Raw genomic sequence first — 17,407 nt, 5'->3', positions numbered from 1 at the left:
ATTCCTCTGTATAAAGAACATTACATTATTTTAATATACTTTAAAATAAAATTATGTATAACTATTGCTTTAAAAAAAACAAACCTCCTCAATCTCCCCTTAGAATTAAAATAAAACTCCACTTTGTTTTTATTTACCTGAATTTCCATAGCTACTTCTTGTTCTTTAATTGGAGCATCACTCTCAATTTCTATTTCTCCTTTGTGAGTAATTTTTGTTATTGGTCTCCTTTCGACTTCTCTTTGCTCTCTCTCAATCATTTCAATTGTCTATAAAACAGTAGTATTATACATATTTACACATTAATAGAAGTGATATGGAAGTCAATGCTTGGAATCTGAAATGCTGAGACAGTACAAAATATTCTAGTTCAAATGTAATTTTAAGGAAGGCCGTTTGGTAGAAATTAAATAGTTTTATGAAATACATGACCGCTAGAGCATGTCAAATATTCACCTGCAGTGTCAATGATACATGACCGCTAGAGCATGCCAAATATTCACCTGCAGTGTCAATGATTGCCTATCAGACTTGAATTATAAATAAATTATGAGCAAGTCCCTCTCCACACATTTCAGGGCAGGTTACTTTAATCACATAATCCAAATCTGGCTAACAGACTTCATATTTTATTTACAAAACAAATATCTGTCTGCCAAACAATTCTCTTACGGATCACTTCATGAAATATATTCCATCACAGAGCAAAAAAGCAGACAAGTATTATCATGTACTGAAACACATTTTATATGGCAGACAACTATTGTTGCTCCGCCAGGCATGTATTTTAAGAATAAAATACCTTGCTTTGATGCGGCTACTGAGTCAAAGAACGAGTCAAAGAACTCAAACTGCTAATTAAAAACACGCCTCTCAGCTTGTTTGCACAAGTAATTTGCTACTATAACAAAAACCCCTAGTTTTACTGGTCTATGGCAGTGACGTCTAAATCCTCCAGCAAGGCCTCTGGTATAGCACATCAGATATCCTGGGGTTATCTCATAAAATTAAACCAGCATATTGGAATAGCACAGGAAGAAGTTAGGATCTTGACCCATGAATGGGATTCCCAGGCACTACTGCAATACAAACAAGAACTGACATATTTAATCCTGAAATTTATTTCACCATCATTGAGTTTTAGAGTAAGTATCCCATTGTACAGAATGAGGACTGTTCACACTTCTCTAAAGTTTCATTCTGAACACATAATCAGCCAAACAGTATTCAATTAGCTTACTCCAATTCTGAGCTGGAACATTCTGTACAGAATCCTATACAGTAAACTTCCGATAATCCGGCACCTTTAGGACCCAGGGGCTGCCGGATTATCAGATATACCGGACTATCAGAAGGGGGGGACTATGAGGGGTCTGGAGTGGGGTGGGAGGGGATGCCATCCCAGACCCCTCATAGCCCCCCCTTACAATAGTCCGGCCCTGCCCCAAGCGTCCCTGATTCAGCCGCTGCTCCTCAGTTTCAGCAGAGGCTGAATCGGGGATGCCTGCAATCGAGCAGCTGGGGTGCTGCCGGGTTGGTCCCGCAGCGCCGAGGGGCGGCGCTGCAGCACCAACCCAGCAGCACTCCAGCTGCTCTTGGGGACGCCTGGGACAGAGCAGCTGGGGTACTGCCCAGTTGATCCCGTAGCTCTGCCCCAGGCGTCCCCAAGAGCAGCTGGGGTGCTGCCGGGTTGGTCCCGCAGTGCCGAGGGGCGACCAACCCGGCAGCACCCCAGCTGCTCTTGGGGACGCCTGGGGCAGAGCAGCTGGAGTGCTGCCGGGTTGGTCCCGCAGTGCCAAAGGACAGCGCTGCGGGACCAACCCGGCAGGACCCCAGCTGCTCTGCCCCAGGGGTCCCCGATTCAGCCGCTGCTGAAACAGATCAGCGGCTGATTCCAGGAAGCCGGGGCAGAGCTGCTCTGCCCAGGGCTTCCTGGAATCAGCCGCTGATCTGTTTCAGCAGCAGCTGACTTGGGAACCCCTGGGGCAGAGCAGCTGGGGTCCTCCCAGGTTGGTCCTGCAGTGCCGAGGGGCAGCGCTACGAGACCAACCCGGCAGCACCCCAGCTGCTCTACTCCCGGCTTCCCCGATTCAGCTGCTGGTCAGTTTCAGCAGCAGCTGAATGGGGGAATCCTGTCAGGCTGCCCCAGCATTTCCGGGTTCCTGATGGTGCCGGACTATCAGGAGTCCCGGAGCATTGGATGCCGGATTAATGGAGTTTTACCGTAGTACAAAATCATTTTTAGTTTAAATATTGATGCACAATTCTGCAGTAAGGGGCGGGTTTTGCAGTCACAAAATACAACTCAATTTATACTGTCTAACTTACATATGTAAGCATTACTAAAGGCGCACACAGATAGCATACATCAGTTACAAAAATTCTGTACTCAAAAAAGCCTGCTACTTTTTTACAACCAATACAAGCATTAAAAACAGACTAAAGGGGGGTGGGGGAAGGTATATGAATATAAGACATACCAAAGTTTATTATCAATGACTGTACCAAATATAACAAATATTCTTATTTTTGATAAGGAACACAGCCATGTTAGTCTGGAATGTTAAAAACTCTGGAATAAGTTTCCTAGAGAGGTTGTGGAATCTCCAACACTGGAGATATTTAGGGCAGGTTAGACAGACATCTATCAGGCATGGTCTAGGCCAGTGATGGCCAACCCTCAGCTCTTTGCTCAAAGAAATGCGACTCTTACTAGTTCTGAGCCGCTTGCCTGGACTGGTCACAGCCAGCCACTCTTCATGCATGACCCAGTGCCTGCTCACAGTTGGCCACTCTGCACGCACGCCCCAGTGCCTGGAAGGAGAAGTGTGTGGCAGCAGTGGTGGCAACAGCTCCGGGATCCAAGCATTGGGTTAGAGTGGGGGGAGTGGGGCTTGGGGTGTCTAGATGTGGGGGGATTGGGTTAGAGCGGGAGGGGGGGACACTGAAGAACCTTAAACTCAAAGTCTTCATGGATGCAAAATAAGGCAGCCAACACAGATGTCATATTTAAATTTCAGGGCAAAAAAGAAACAGCATGTACCTGGTTTACACTGTGTTTCTTTAAAGAAAATTCAAAGGCTGCTGTTTGCCAGGCTGAAGCAATTATTCTGAGATACGAGTCTCTCCCTTATTGTTTTTGAACCTCTCATGTTTGCAGTCTGGGTCAGACCTGAATTTTTAGAACTATAAAAAAGCCATAATTTTCATAAGCTAAAAAAATGAGGAAACGGTACCAGAAATCAACAAGCTGAAGTGACAGAGGCACTTCAAATTGTGCTAATTTACTTCTCAGTTCAGTTTAATTTTTAAAAACTCACAGAACAATAGTGTTAAATTTAAAATACAGAGTGGAGATGCTTTTTTTTTTTTTAAAGTGTGAGAATATTACTTTATTTTTAAAGGTTTTTTTTTTATTATTATTTGATGTTTGTTCCTTGTCAAGTTCTCTGAAGAGCTATGGACTGGCTGTGATTTTTTTTCAAGTGACTAGTGACTTTATTGGTTTTTCTCCAAAATGTCCTGTAATGTTATTTTTATCACTACAGTTTGTGTACTATATCTATCTATAGATAGATATATAACAAATACATAATACATGGCTCTTCACACTCTATCCACAGCTATTTTGGCTCTTTGTCTCTAACTTGTTGGCCACACCCGTCTAGACAGTACTGGGTCCTGCTGTGAGGGCAGGAGACTGGACTCAATGCCCTCTCGAGGTCCCTTCCAGTTCCAGTGTTCTATGATTCTATCCTGTGGCACCACAGAGCAGTGGTTCTCAAACTTTCTGGCCCATGAGCCACCTGGCTCAGCGTACTTTTCCATGAACCACCAGTTGCTATTGGAAACTTACCATTAATTACATAATTATACCCGAGCCATTTTGCTAGAGCTGCAACTAGGAAGAATATTTAAATTTAAATTACAGGCAGTCCCCGAGTTACGTACAAAATAGGGACTGTAGGTTTGTCCTTAAATTGAATTTGTACGTACGTCGGAACTGGCGTTCAGATTCAGCTGCTGCTGAAACTGACCAGCGGCTGACTACAGGAAGCCCGAGGCAGAGTTTCTCTGCCCCGGGCTTCCTGGAATCAGCGCTGATCAGTTTCAACAGCGGCTGAATCTGGACGCCTGGGACAGAGCAGCTGGGGCGCTGCCGGGTAGGTGCTCTACACCCAGCTGCTCTACCCCAGGTGTCCCCAAGTTAGCTGCTGCTGAAACTGATCAGCCGCTGATTCCAGGAAGCCCGGGGCAGAGAAACTCTGCCTCGGGCTTCCTGTAGTCAGCCGCTGGTCAGTTTCAGCAGTGGCTGTCTTGGGGACGCCTGGGGCAGAGCAGCTGGGGTGCTGCTGGGTTGGTCCAGTAGCGTTGCTCCTCGGCGCTACTGGACCAACCAGGCAGTGCCTCAGCTGCTCTACCATAGGCGTCGGCAAGAAAAGCCTGGTCTGCCGGGGGAGGAGGAGACGCACCAGCAGACCAGGGAGACGCGGAGAGGCTTTTCTTGCCGTGGAGGACGCAGGCGGCGGGACCGCGGCGCGTCTGGGCGGTCCCACCGCCCACGTCCTCCGGGGCGAGAAAAGCCCTGTCCGTAAGTACGGATCTGACATAAGTCGGATCCGCGTAACCGGAGGACTGCCTGTATTAAACATATTGGATTGTTGTAACTTTCTCATGCTAGTTTATCAAACTTCATTTTAAATAACGTAAAATATTAATTTATATTCAACACAAAAGGTTTTGAAATTTTATTTATGGCAGGGGTGGGACACCTATTTTGGGTCAGGGGCCACTAATATACAGAAAAATCAGTTGGGGACCAACTGAGTCCTCATTCCTCTGGTGCTCCAGCCCCACTGGATGAGGAGAAGGGACAGGAAGAACTAAGGCTTAGGTCTTTCCATAGACAAGATTTACTTTTCTGGGGTTCTGGAGTTAGTAGATTTTATGGACCCCCTTAGGCTCTGGGGTGGGGACAAAAATGAGGTGTTCAGTGTGCAGGTTAGGGCTGCCAGCGAGTGGGACAGGAATGGGGGGTTCAGGGTCTGGGAAGAAGGTGGGGTGCAGAAGGGGGAAAGGATGTGAGGACTGGGTAGGAGGTAGGGTGCAGAAGCAAACTGGGAGTAGAATGTTTGGGCAGAGGAAGGGAGCAGGAGCCATGGTGGATGTATGACAGGATGAAGGTAGGTGTCTGGCCAGGGGCGAGGGTGCAGGAGCAGGCTGTGGGTAGGGTGTCTGGCCAGGAGAGGGAGGGGAGGTGCAGGAGCAAAGGAGGGTGTTGGAGCAAGCTGAGGGTGCATGATCTTGGGGGGAGTGAGGGAGATTAGGGTGTGGGGGTCTGAGCATGAGAGGGGACACTTACCTGGCTTTGTGTGTCCTTGCTGCGGGGAAAACCTCATGAGTCCCCAGCATGCTGGGGAGGAGGAGGAGAGCTTAGCCTCCTCAGCCTCCCTCATGCAGAGGGGAGCATGCACAGCCAGGAGACTGCAACATCAGCTTGGCTTCCCGCTTGATGGGTATGCGGGGAGCAGGGAAATGAAGAAAGCCCATGAAAAAAATCAGAATTGTTTTCAAAGAAGTTTGTGTGAAGCCTCCATGCACAAGCCTGCTGTCTGATTTGCAGGATAAATGTTGTTAAGCCGTTTTGCAGACATGAACATAACATCCAGCTTCAGAGATGCCTTTAAAAATTATGCAACAACCTTATAGCCCACAGTCTCCAATTTCTCAGTCGTCTCCTTTCCTTTTTTCACTTGGTGAATTGTCTGATCATCTGAGTCTTCCCCAACCAGCCACCAAGAACTGCTGCCTCTCACTGGAACCACTTATCAGGTTTTGTTTAGAGCTGCTCTCTTCCCACTGAACACTCATCAGTGGACACTTTACTTACTTTGAATATCCTGGTTGGGGAGCCCACCAGACCATGGCACAGTCGCTGCCATGTTTCATGTCCTTTCACTCAGACAAACAAGCAGGGACTGGAGGGGAAGGAGGTGATAGCAGGATGCCAAGGTGGCTGCTGGGTCTGTCAGGGGGATGTGGACAAGCACCGAGAGCCTGACGTGTCCCACATTCCTCTGAGAGCACACTTCCATGGCCCTGGCCTTCTGTGGGGGCTTTGGACAGTACCAAGATCACCCCCCCACTTAGCCAGATAGCAATTCACACCACCCCTCAACCCCCGTGTACAGCAAGATGGCACTGAGTGAGCACAATGTCCCACAGGGAAGCACCCCCTCCCCAGGCTGGGACGCACTTTGCTGAAGTGCATGGCCCAACAGATGGGCAGCCAGGTCAGAGCGGGACCTGGCAGGTCCCGGTCGGGCCAGGTGCAGTGCAGGGGGAAGTGCAGGGTCAGCAGTTCCTTCCTTGAGAATTCCACCTCCGGGCTGACTCCCAGCAATATGGTGACTGGAGATGGGGGGAACGGGGACAAGAGGCTTGAGACTGCTGCAAATAGCCCTGGGAACAAACCCCGCAGGCACCAGCCTTTAAAATATATTAAGAGCTTGCCGGCTCTTAATACATTTAAAAAGCAGAGGTGCAGTATCTGAGACTAGGCGCAAGCTGATTCCCAGTTCACGCCAGTCCCCGCTACCCCCTCTGCCTCCTCTGTACCCAGCAGAGACGGTGCTGGGGGGAACCAGCTTTTGAGGCAGCAAGGAGGGGAGGCACCACTAGTCGCTTACATCCCCTGGTGCAGGAGAGAGTGGAAGGGTTTGGGCTGTGATTTAGGGCAGGAGGGGGTTGTGCTTTGAAGAAGGAGATCGGGGTGCAGGGGTTTGGGTTATGACCTAGGGCAGGAGATTGTGCACCCCAATCTGGGAGGGGATGTAGGGATAACATATTAATGTATTGAAAATGATTCCTCCAAATGGAAGTGACTCCCCATAATTTGTTCCCCACAACTTAAAGTGTTTAGATTTATTATTAATTCTTCTTATTATTATTATTTGTTAAGATTGTTAAATGTTTAGATTTATTATTATTATTGTCCCTTTAGAATATAATGTATTAGGTCATGTAACTTAGAACTGTTAAGAATATAATCCTATGTAGCCAGAAACAGCCCCCCCCCCCCCCCCCCCGTGCTCCAGGGCATGTGCAAGCTTGTGCAAGGGGCTGCTTGAAATTGACATTGCAAAGATACATTGTAACAATGCATTGTCAAACCACTAACTCTGCTATGGGAGCCAAGCCCTGTAATTAACTAAGGGCATTGTTACTTAATTGACGCCTGTTCTCTTTAAAACATTGTAACTTTACTCAGCACTCAGACTGTTTTAAGCAATACCACCCAGAAACTTTCTGTAACTACAACTTTTATTATTATACAAAATACTGTATGAATGTATGAGAGAGTGCTTGGATGATGAGAGAATGGTTCTAAGAGGTGCCAGCCTGAGAATACAGCAACAAAGGGCTGAAGAAGGCGCCAGGTGCCAGTGCAACCAAAAGGTGTCAAGTGGAGAAACTGGAGGTCCACCCGATGAGATCACTGATGAGCACCTGGCAGCCATCCTGGAGACATCAGCATAATACAGCAATTTCCATAAACTGGCATAGGAAGAAATTCCTATAAGAACTGGACTAAAAAACTATGGAATCAGAGTCCAAGGTTCTGCTGCCAGCCTACCAGGAGCTTCAGATGCGCATCTGATCAGGACTTCGCTCCCCACTACCATCACTTGTGTACAGAGTACCTGGCCAGTATTCTGTCACAAGCAACTTCCAGGCTGGTAACTATACACAGAACTTGAATGAATGGATGTATGAATGAATGGTTATATATATATATATATATATACACACACAAGTGTATAAGGGTTACGTAGTGTTAGGAATAAGTAGTTAAGCAACGTTGTTTGCTTCTATCTTTTCTTTATTTTTTATTATTATCTTTACAATAAATGTGGCTTTTTGCCTTATCCCCCTCATAAGATCCTGCTTGCTTTTATTTGGTACAACAGGGATATGGGTCAGGAGGGGGGCAGAGGGTTTGGAGTAGGAGGGACAAAGGGTTCAAGTGCAAGAGGCAGGCTCTGGCTGGGATTCTTACCTGCTTGACTCCCAACCAGCACCCTTCTCAAGCAGACTCCCTATCTGAGACTGGCCAATGGGATTGTGCTGGGGACAGTGCATAAAGCTTCTTCTCCTACCCGGGGTTCACAGCTGTTCAAACAGAGCCCCTCAATGGCTCCTCACTGCCTCCGCAGGCCAGATCTGTCAGTTTAACAGGCTGGATCCAGCCCATTGAGGGTATTTTGCTCAGGCCGATCTTAGAGGTTAATAAATATAGATATAAAATATCATGAACTTCTATGAGCAAAACCCACTTCTTCATCTGATACTATGTTATCTATTTTTGTTAGTCTCCAAGGTGCCACAGGATGACTTCTTATTTTTGAAGGAACACAGATTAATTTAGATGATCAGATAACCCATGTGTCTTTTGGATGCCACAAAAATGGTCTGTTGTGCTGACATAAGAATTAAAAAATATAGCAGTTAGTCAAAACTACCTCCAACATGAAAACATTTGCTATTTGTATTAAGATTAAATTCTCAACATTCTCCATGGACTATTTGTGACTATAGGCATCAAAATTTCATAACAAATCAGAGAATTTGGAGGAGTTACCATAATTACAAGATGCATTCAATGTCACAATTACCTAGAATCTAAGCAAGACCTAGGGGTAGCCATGTTAGTCTGAATCTGCATAAACAACGAGAAGGTGCCACAGGACATCTTGTTGTTAATGCTCTATCTAGTGATTCAACTATCAAGCCAAGTTTATCTGGATTCTCACAGATTCAAAACTGTTTTGAAACTTTATAAAGAAGTGGTGCCCTCAGCTCACTATGCTCACCAACCCCTCTGTCTCTAGGGGTAGGCAGGACCAACTCTCCCCGTAGCCACCAGAAAGGGCCAGAGCCACCCCAGCCCCAACCTCTCCCCCACCCCGGCCACTGGGGACCAGAGGGCCAGACCCATGCCAGTCCCAGCACCAACCCTGGCCCAGCAGTCAACCACAGCTGCTAGTCCCCCCCTCCCTCAGCTGCAGCCAGTCCCGGACTTTCATCACCCCCATCTCCACAAGGAGGGAGGCTTTGCGGCTCCGCCCCTGTCCCCCACGAGGGGGAGGCCACATGGCTCTGGTTGCCAGAGTACTGGGGAGGAAGGCGGCAGGGCAGCTGAGGGTGGAGGGAAGGGCTGTGGGATGTAGAGTCATGTGGTTATATCACTGTCGTCCCACAGGAAAAGTTTTTTTACATATAGAAAGAGAGACTCAAACACTGAGGGAGAGAAAGGAGGTGGCTACATCTTCCTCTGGTGTAAAATTATGTAGTACTACTGAAGTCAGCACAGCTCTGCCAATTTGCAACTAGCAAAAATTTGACCACATATTCTTGGTAAGAAAAAGGTCAGTCTGAGTTATACTCACTGTTTTAAATTTGTCAATCCCTGTAGGGTATAAAACATTAAATTATATTAATAAGTAGGGGGAAAAACATAGTTCTGTAGGCCATGAGAGCATAAGACCAGAGTGGATTAGATCAAAGGTCCATGTAGCTTAGTATTCTGTTTTCCAACTGTGTCCAATGCCAGGTAATCAAGTGATCAGTGGATCCCCCATCATCCATTCCCAGCTTCTGACAAACAGAGGCTAGAGTCACCTTCCCTGCCCATCCTGGTTAATAGCTGGACCTATACTCATTGAATTTATCTGGTTCTTTTTTAAACTGTAATTTTGGCCTTCACAACACCCTCTGGCAAAGAGTTCCATAGGTTGACTGTGCATTGTGTGAAGAAATACTACCTTTTGTTTTAAACCCGCTATCTATTAATTTCATTTCACGACTCCCAGTTATTGTGTTATGAGAAATAAATAAAACTTATTTACTTTCTCTAGACCAGTCATGATTTTGTAAACCTCCATCATATCTTCCCTTAGTCATCTCTTTTCCAAGCTGAAAGTCCCGGTCTTATGAATTTCTGCTTGTATGCAAACTGTTCCATACGCCTACATTTTTATTGCCCTTTTCTTAACCTTTTCCAATATATCTTTTTTGAGATTGGGCGAACACATCTGCACACAGTATTCAAGAATTTAAATAAAGAAAATATATTTCTTATCTGTCCCTTTCTTAGTGATTCCCAACATAGTTTGCTTTTTCCACTGCCACTACACACTGAGTGGATGTTTTCAGACTACCCACAAAGACTCCAAGATCTCTTTCTTGAGTGGTAACAGCTAATTTAGACCCCATCATTTTACCATTCAGATATGAAACTTGTCTTCTCTCAAATAAATCTGTACAAGTGTGAGGAGGAAGGAGAGGAATATAAGCATCTGTATTGGGAAGGGAAAAATATATGACTCCTGGTTTGGAGGCAGAAGCCCCCGACTTCACTGACATTACAGTTCAGTAAACCCTGTTCACCAATCTATCTTCCCTTTGAGAGCAGCAAATGTCTGCATCTCCTAGTAGGTGAACTGTGGGCTTCTTAGGCCACCAATCTAGTAAGATCAAAAATATATGGTTGGCCTACTTTAAAAACATCTCACCACAAAATTGCTCAAACGATCACATAATCCAACTCTTTGCTCTTCTTTTCAAATACACCTGTGAATGTAATACTTACTGCATTTACCTCTCTAGTCTTAGATCATAGGAGTACAGTCTTTGCCCTTAATTTTGGAAGAGTGAAAGTCAAGTCCTATTCAATCAGATTTTCTTCAGTTAGTATTTTGAGTTTCTGAAAATGTATGTGCAACTTCAAAACCAAACAAAACTGAAACATCATTACACACACTCTACAATAGAGATTGACAAATCTTACGTGTCTGTTTTCTCTCTGTCTCCAAGCAGCTAGCTCTTTAGAAGCTAGCTCTTCTGGACTCATTCTTATGAGATGATCAGGGGTAACTTCTCCTTTCAGTACTCTCTTAAATAATATCTGTAAAAGGGACAAACATTAATTAGTGTTGTAAAAAAAAGTTGATTTCTAACAATTAAGCAATAACCAGCAAACTAAAGCATCTAGAGTAGCAGAATAACTTTTGAGAATATGTTCTATATTGAATGCTACACTAGACATTTCATATTTACAATTAAGGACACGCACAAAGATGATGTTCAAAGGGAAAATTTGCCTAGACAATGCAGCAGTGATTTCATGAAATATTTTTTTCAGATCTTTAAAAGGGCAGTAACAAACGTCATAAAGTACTTAAGAGAAAAAAGGGTTGGACAAAGAACTATAGAAGATAGTTTGTACTTCATTTTTTAAAAAATTTTAAATCAATCCACTTGGGTAGAATAGATAAGAAATGTGTAAAATAAGAAAAATTAATCCACTTTACTTCAGAAGGAGAATATAGAGAACTTTCTGTATTACTCACTGAACAGTTTGTTCAAGTTTGCCTCTCTCAAATCATTAGCTTTCAACTTATATAGTGATCTATGTACTAAGTCAAGGACATGTTCCTATGGAGGAGATTAGAGAATGGTGAAACAGAAAATAGTCAAGAATACAAGAAAGGTTAGAGTTCTAAGAAGCAGCACAATTCTCTTGCTAAAAATCTTGAACATGAGGACAAAAGTAGGATGGCAGGTAGTGGGTGGGAAGGAAGTGAAATGTTACAATCTAATGGAAAATCATTAAAGGAAAATATTATGATCGTGATACGGAGGCTGAGTAAGGGGATTCATAATTCTAGAATAAATGGAAGAAAGGTGAATGAAGGGGTAGGCTGTTATAACTAAAAGTGGACATGTATAAAATGGTTTCATGTGGAAAGCAGTGACTGAAAGACAATCAAAGTAGAGGAAAAGGCTACAAGGGTAGGACAATGAAAGTAAAAAGATGGAGACTGGGATGTGAAACAGTTAATCAGTTAAAGGATTTTTTTTATGTGAAAAAAAAACTATAGGTGAAGTACACATACATTATTTTTGGGATCCTTTAGATTGAACATCAAACTTCTGTATTTATTCTTGTATTTAGAATCTGTGTCCCGAAAAAAAGAAAACAGTTCTTTTTCAATCCTTGTGGCAACTTTTGCTGCTCTTTCCTCTGGAATCTTCAAACTGGACTCTGTAAGTCTGGAAAAAAAGGGGGGGGAGGTAAGATTGTTTTTAAAAAATAACTATATATGCAAATAATTCATTTGGTAATATACCTATACCTTTTCATCAGGATTTCTTTAAGAGACTGTCGGACGCTTTGTCTTATTTGATCAGCAGAAGGTTTGGAAGCTGGCACAGCTGGCGGAGTTATATTACCAGTTGCTCCCCCTTTCTCAGTTTTCTTTTTCTTGACTTCTTGTTTCTCATGAACACCTAAATCAAAATATGCTAAAAATTAAAATCTTAAAATATGGGGGTTTCTGCTTGCTTTTTATATACAGGAAATTCAGATCTTATCTATCCTAGAACATTAGGGATAACTAGAAAATTAAATATCCATGGGCAGCAGTTGGCTTCTATTTAACACCAAATACAACAAACTTTAGAAAACACGTCTTTGATAAGAGTTTTAAACAATCTCATCATTTCAAAGAATTAATGACATCACTAAATAACAGCAGAAAACACAGTAAGTTCCCGGTTGTGTTTTGGGTATTTGTTATATCAACTACTGAATGACTGTTGTAATAATGCAGTTTCTGTATTGTTACTGTTGAAATGGCTATCAGTATTTTTGAAAGATGACCCAAAAAAGGAGTGATATTAAGTGTATGATTTACATCAGACATGTCTTTGCCTTATGTCCAAAGGAGAATAGTATAATGTGAAACAATGTATTATAAAGTATCTAACCTTTACTATCTATAAAAATAATTTATATTAATTTTAGATAGCTACATACCTTTATTCTTTTCATATACAAAGAAATAACAAAAAAGTCCTCAATATTTAAATTATTACAAAACCATGTAAATTATTAGATTTCCAAGAAATTTTCTAACGCTTCTAGAGCTACTGCTTTTCAGCTACTGTCATTTCTAACAAACAAAAATATTCCCAGACTTCTGTAGTATGTTGGTTTACGGATTTCTCCTTGACATGTAAGCCAAACAGAAAATAGAACAGTTTTTATTTGTCTGACTTTAATCAGATCTTTGGCTCTATTAATCTCTTTAAAAAATGCACGTTTAATTCTTGTGCAAAGTCAAATGGAAATTAACATAGTGGAAAGCATAAAAATTAATTTTAATCTAATGTAAACTTTTACACTGAAATTGGCATTTCTAAGCCTATTAGCCCTAAATTTCTTCCAGCTGTTAAATTTGGATGTCAGAAGCATAAAAGATTATAAACATTTGTTTATGTTAAGCATCTTGAAACCTACAATCACCAATTACATTATTTTACAATTAAATTGCAACCTCCAGCATGATGGAAAAATAATTTCAATTGTATACAACTTGTAGATTATTTGTTTCTAAACACATGAAATTTCAAACAGCAGCAGTAACTTCAACTGGCACTCTTTTCCTGCTAAGAAAAAGAAAACTATTTATTTGGTTTCAATTTCATTTTTCAGATAAGGGATCAAAAATTCAGAATTAAAGAAGTAGGTTGGATGTGTTATAATAGATACAATATATGTGATCACAAAGCATTTTCCATACATTACTTAAGTAGTCACATTCATAAGAGACTGGTGATTATGGAGATAACCCTTGATTGTGAGTGCTCTCAAATTTTTGCCCAAAACTGTGTAAATTTCACATGATAATTATCTTGTAAAACTATTATTTGTGTAAGATTTATGACACATTAGTTTGTACTTTAAGAGTTGGAAAATATGCCCCTTGCAATTTTGATTCAATTTAAAACCAAAATTTTATGAGTTCGGATAAGAACACTCCTGTCTTCCAATGAAATCTGGGGCCAGGGAACCAGGTGATATTTCAGCTACACAAAAATAAGAAAATTCAAAGTAAATAAATGTATCTACAACACCACCACCACTACCACCACCACATAGTATTTAATATTTTCCAACAGCAGTGATTCTTATCATTTTTCAGAGTAGATTAGAAGATTGTGAATACTTCCTCTCCCATTCTTAATGCCATTGAACACCTCTCCTTCCATTTGTGCAGCAATTACAGAAATTGCTTGTTAAAAGTTATATTAATATTAAAATATTACATTAATGTACTTAAGTAGTAAAAAAACAAGATTCAACACTACGTGAGCAGCTTGCTCTCTACAGACCACAAGAAAGTATTCCATGGCCCAACATTTAACAAGTGCTGCTATACAGAGAAATGTCATCAATGATACTTGATCTTTGGAGTCTTATTACCTGATTTTGTGGTCTTTTCACTTGAGCAAGAAACATTAAGAGAATCTTTATTCATTTTTTCACTTTTCTCTTCAGAGCATCGACGAGGAGGTGTAATAGTTAGTCCTATCTTCCGAAGAGGAACTTGCCCTTTTTTAATATCAGAATCTCTGCATTCTGACAAATTCCTTCCATCACCTGATTCCTGGGGTAGGGGGAGAGAAAAAACTTTCACATATCAGCATAGCAACAAATGTGAAGATGAAATAAAAACTTTTCAAATCTTTTCCCAAAGTAGATTTTAAAAATAAAAATGTTACATAATAAAAATTTGACATTAAGATATCATCAAGATATACTCCTTGAAAAGCTACTTTAAAAGATGCCAATTTACTACAAAGTAGTTTTTAACAATTACTTCAAAAATTGGATTCTTTGGTTTTATGTTGTATTACCAAGGTAGCATTGCAGAGAACATGCAATTAGTTCCTTGTTGAAAGAAGCTCTATTTTCTCAGTTAAGCATTTAAAATGCTATGTACATAATTTGTGCAGATAGATAACATGCATCACCGAAATAACTCATATGCAATAGACCTGGTAAATGTGCATAGCAAACAAATTCTAGTTAAAAAGGGAAAAAATAGAAGTATTTTCCAAATATCTATTTAAAGATTATCATTTCTGTAAGTATGGATGCGGAGTAGTGTTAGAAGACCTGATTCTCATTTAAGATCCCAGAGAAAAGCTAAAAGGGCTTGCCCAAAGAAGATTTTTTTTTAATTATTCTGATAAAGTTGATTTTTTTCCTTAAATCCATCGAGTGAACTATAAACAATAAGATGAAGATAGGCATATAAAGAACATACAACAGGTTTTCAATAGCTACATTATAAAAAAATTATGAATAAAAATCACATATACTTGGGGAAAGCATTTTAAAAACATTTTAATTCAGGCTAATTAAATATTTAAATTTGAATTTGTAACCTTCTGTTTAAAGAACTAAAATTTTTAATCTTTAAAAATGACCAAACCAAATTAGTTGTTGTTTGCAGAGTTGCAGCCTTTTTGGCTCCAGAATATGAAATAAGATGGGTGAGGTAATATAAGATATCGCCTCACTCACCTTGTCCAACCAAACCAGTGGATTTTCTACAATACATATTTTCAGAATGGTAATCATAGAAAGATTCATGAAATATGCATTAGAAGTGGAAACTTTTATTTCCACTTAATTAATCTTATATGCTGATTTGGTCATCTTCCGATGAATTCTACATAATATAATGTACATCTACATTACAATAAATATAAGTCATGGTTAGGTTTTTTAATGAAACATTAACTATCGAATTAATATTTTAATCAAACTCTAAAATAAAGAACGTGAACAATTATAGTTAAACTAAGCCATTCATGGCTTTAAAAATTGGGTTTTGATTAGTCAAAATGAGATACAGAAAGAAAATAATTAGAAATGGGAGAAGGAGAATTACGAATAGTCATTATTTCAGTCTTCTTTCCTCTTCTACTATACTATTAAATCCACGATTCAAACCACAATACTAAAAAACGCTTATGTTGCTCAAACAGCTAACTTGTTTCTTTCATATGGTTTTAACACTCACACTGACATTTAATAGATTTATGCATTATATAATATAGCCAACTGGCAACAACATTTTACTTGCTGAGCCACTAATCCAATTCTCCAGAGTAGTACAACATGACATGCAAACCCATCACTGATCCTCGTTAAGTAGTATAGGACTAGTTCTGGGTTGACCAGTTAAACAATGTCACTTAGCATTTGACAAATTCTAATAAGGAATCTGACCTACATTAACAATAAGAAGGTAATAGTATCTTTAGGTAAAAAAAAGTTTAAATTGAATATTATATCACAAGACAGTGAAATCCATGAGCTCTCAATAGCTATAGTAGAATGACTTCACTGAAAGAAGTGAGTAAACCTAATTACCTCCAGAAAAAGGTTAACTGGGAGCTGGTTTACAAGACATTTCCATGAACTACAGACACAAAAACCCAACATTTTAAGATCATGAAGAATTCTGATTGAGTGTTTAAAGGCTTGCTGCACAGCTACTTAAATATACTAAAAAGCTGGTAACTGAAAAGAAGGGAACTTAAGTAAGAGCTTTACTATTATGAACTGAAAATGTTTTTAGAAATATCCCTCTCTCCTGCCAAAACCGGGAAGAGGCCTGAACTTCTGTTTGAGGGAGTTCCCCTCCTGCAGAATTATAATGCTTCTTTGTCTCTGTTAATGATACAGCTTGCTTCCCTAAAGCAAGCTGGCACTTCCTCATCTCCAGAAGCTGCCAAGCAAAATAAACATTATCCTGTAATAACCATTAGGATGGGGTAGGATTTGCAAAATTGTATTTCTGAATGTGCACATGCACACACACAAAACAAGGTAATGTAGTTTATCAACAGTGCTCATTTCAAAATAGCCAAACCAATGTAAAAGGATTAACTAAAATAATATTCTATTGCAAAATATTAAATGACAAGTTTTAGCCTACATTTGTATTTTTATAGAGTTGTAAACTTCAGAGGAGAAATATTTTATATTTGAAAGGAATAAGTACTATCACATTTCAAATAATAAAGACATTTTAAGGAATCTTCACTGTCTTAAGTAAGCCTTACCCGTCTAAAAATTTTGACTTTGTGCTTCATTATATCATCTGCTTGCTTAGCTTTCTCAGCTGTTATACTGTGATTACCAGTGGTAGTTTGCTTTGACATCCCAGGTTTTTCACATTCCATTGTTCTGTCTTCTCTATATGCTTCAAATTTCAGTTGGGTGTCCGGTATATTTTGATCACAAGATTCAGTTTTTTTGTCTTCTTCAGCACAACATTTCACACACACATATTCTTTATCCTCTTCTCCCATTCGTTGTGCTTGAGAAAGACTTAACCCAACACAGTCACCATGAAACCAATCATCACACCTCCCACAGCCTACCATAAACCTGAAAATAAAACAAAACAATATCAATGCACAGAGAGAGGTACAATTTCATATCAACTATAAGCTATTTACGATTTATCAAATCAGAGTAATT

At 40.6% G+C, this 17,407-nt stretch overlaps 1 protein-coding gene across 7 annotated transcripts in view; it reads right to left on the bottom strand.

Moving 5' to 3' along the window:
* Positions 1–17,407, bottom strand: part of PHF3 (PHD finger protein 3) — a 94,981-nt gene that overhangs the window by 15,951 nt on the left and 61,623 nt on the right. For all 7 annotated transcript variants that reach the window (XM_075923691.1, XM_006135513.4, XM_006135516.4 and 4 more), the window contains 6 exons: positions 16,987–17,314; positions 14,330–14,513; positions 12,198–12,351; positions 11,958–12,114; positions 10,850–10,966; positions 138–269 (listed from right to left, as the gene is read on the bottom strand). In XM_075923691.1, coding sequence (XP_075779806.1) covers positions 138–269; positions 10,850–10,966; positions 11,958–12,114; positions 12,198–12,351; positions 14,330–14,513; positions 16,987–17,314 — 1,072 coding nt within the window. The remainder of the gene's footprint in view (positions 1–137; positions 270–10,849; positions 10,967–11,957; positions 12,115–12,197; positions 12,352–14,329; positions 14,514–16,986; positions 17,315–17,407) is intronic.

The sequence above is a fragment of the Pelodiscus sinensis genome, chromosome 3 (assembly GCF_049634645.1).
Source record: "Pelodiscus sinensis isolate JC-2024 chromosome 3, ASM4963464v1, whole genome shotgun sequence".
Lineage (NCBI taxonomy): Eukaryota > Metazoa > Chordata > Testudines > Trionychidae > Pelodiscus > Pelodiscus sinensis.
The sequence above is the reverse complement of the archived record's forward strand: the minus strand, read 5'-3'. Positions and strand labels throughout refer to the sequence as shown.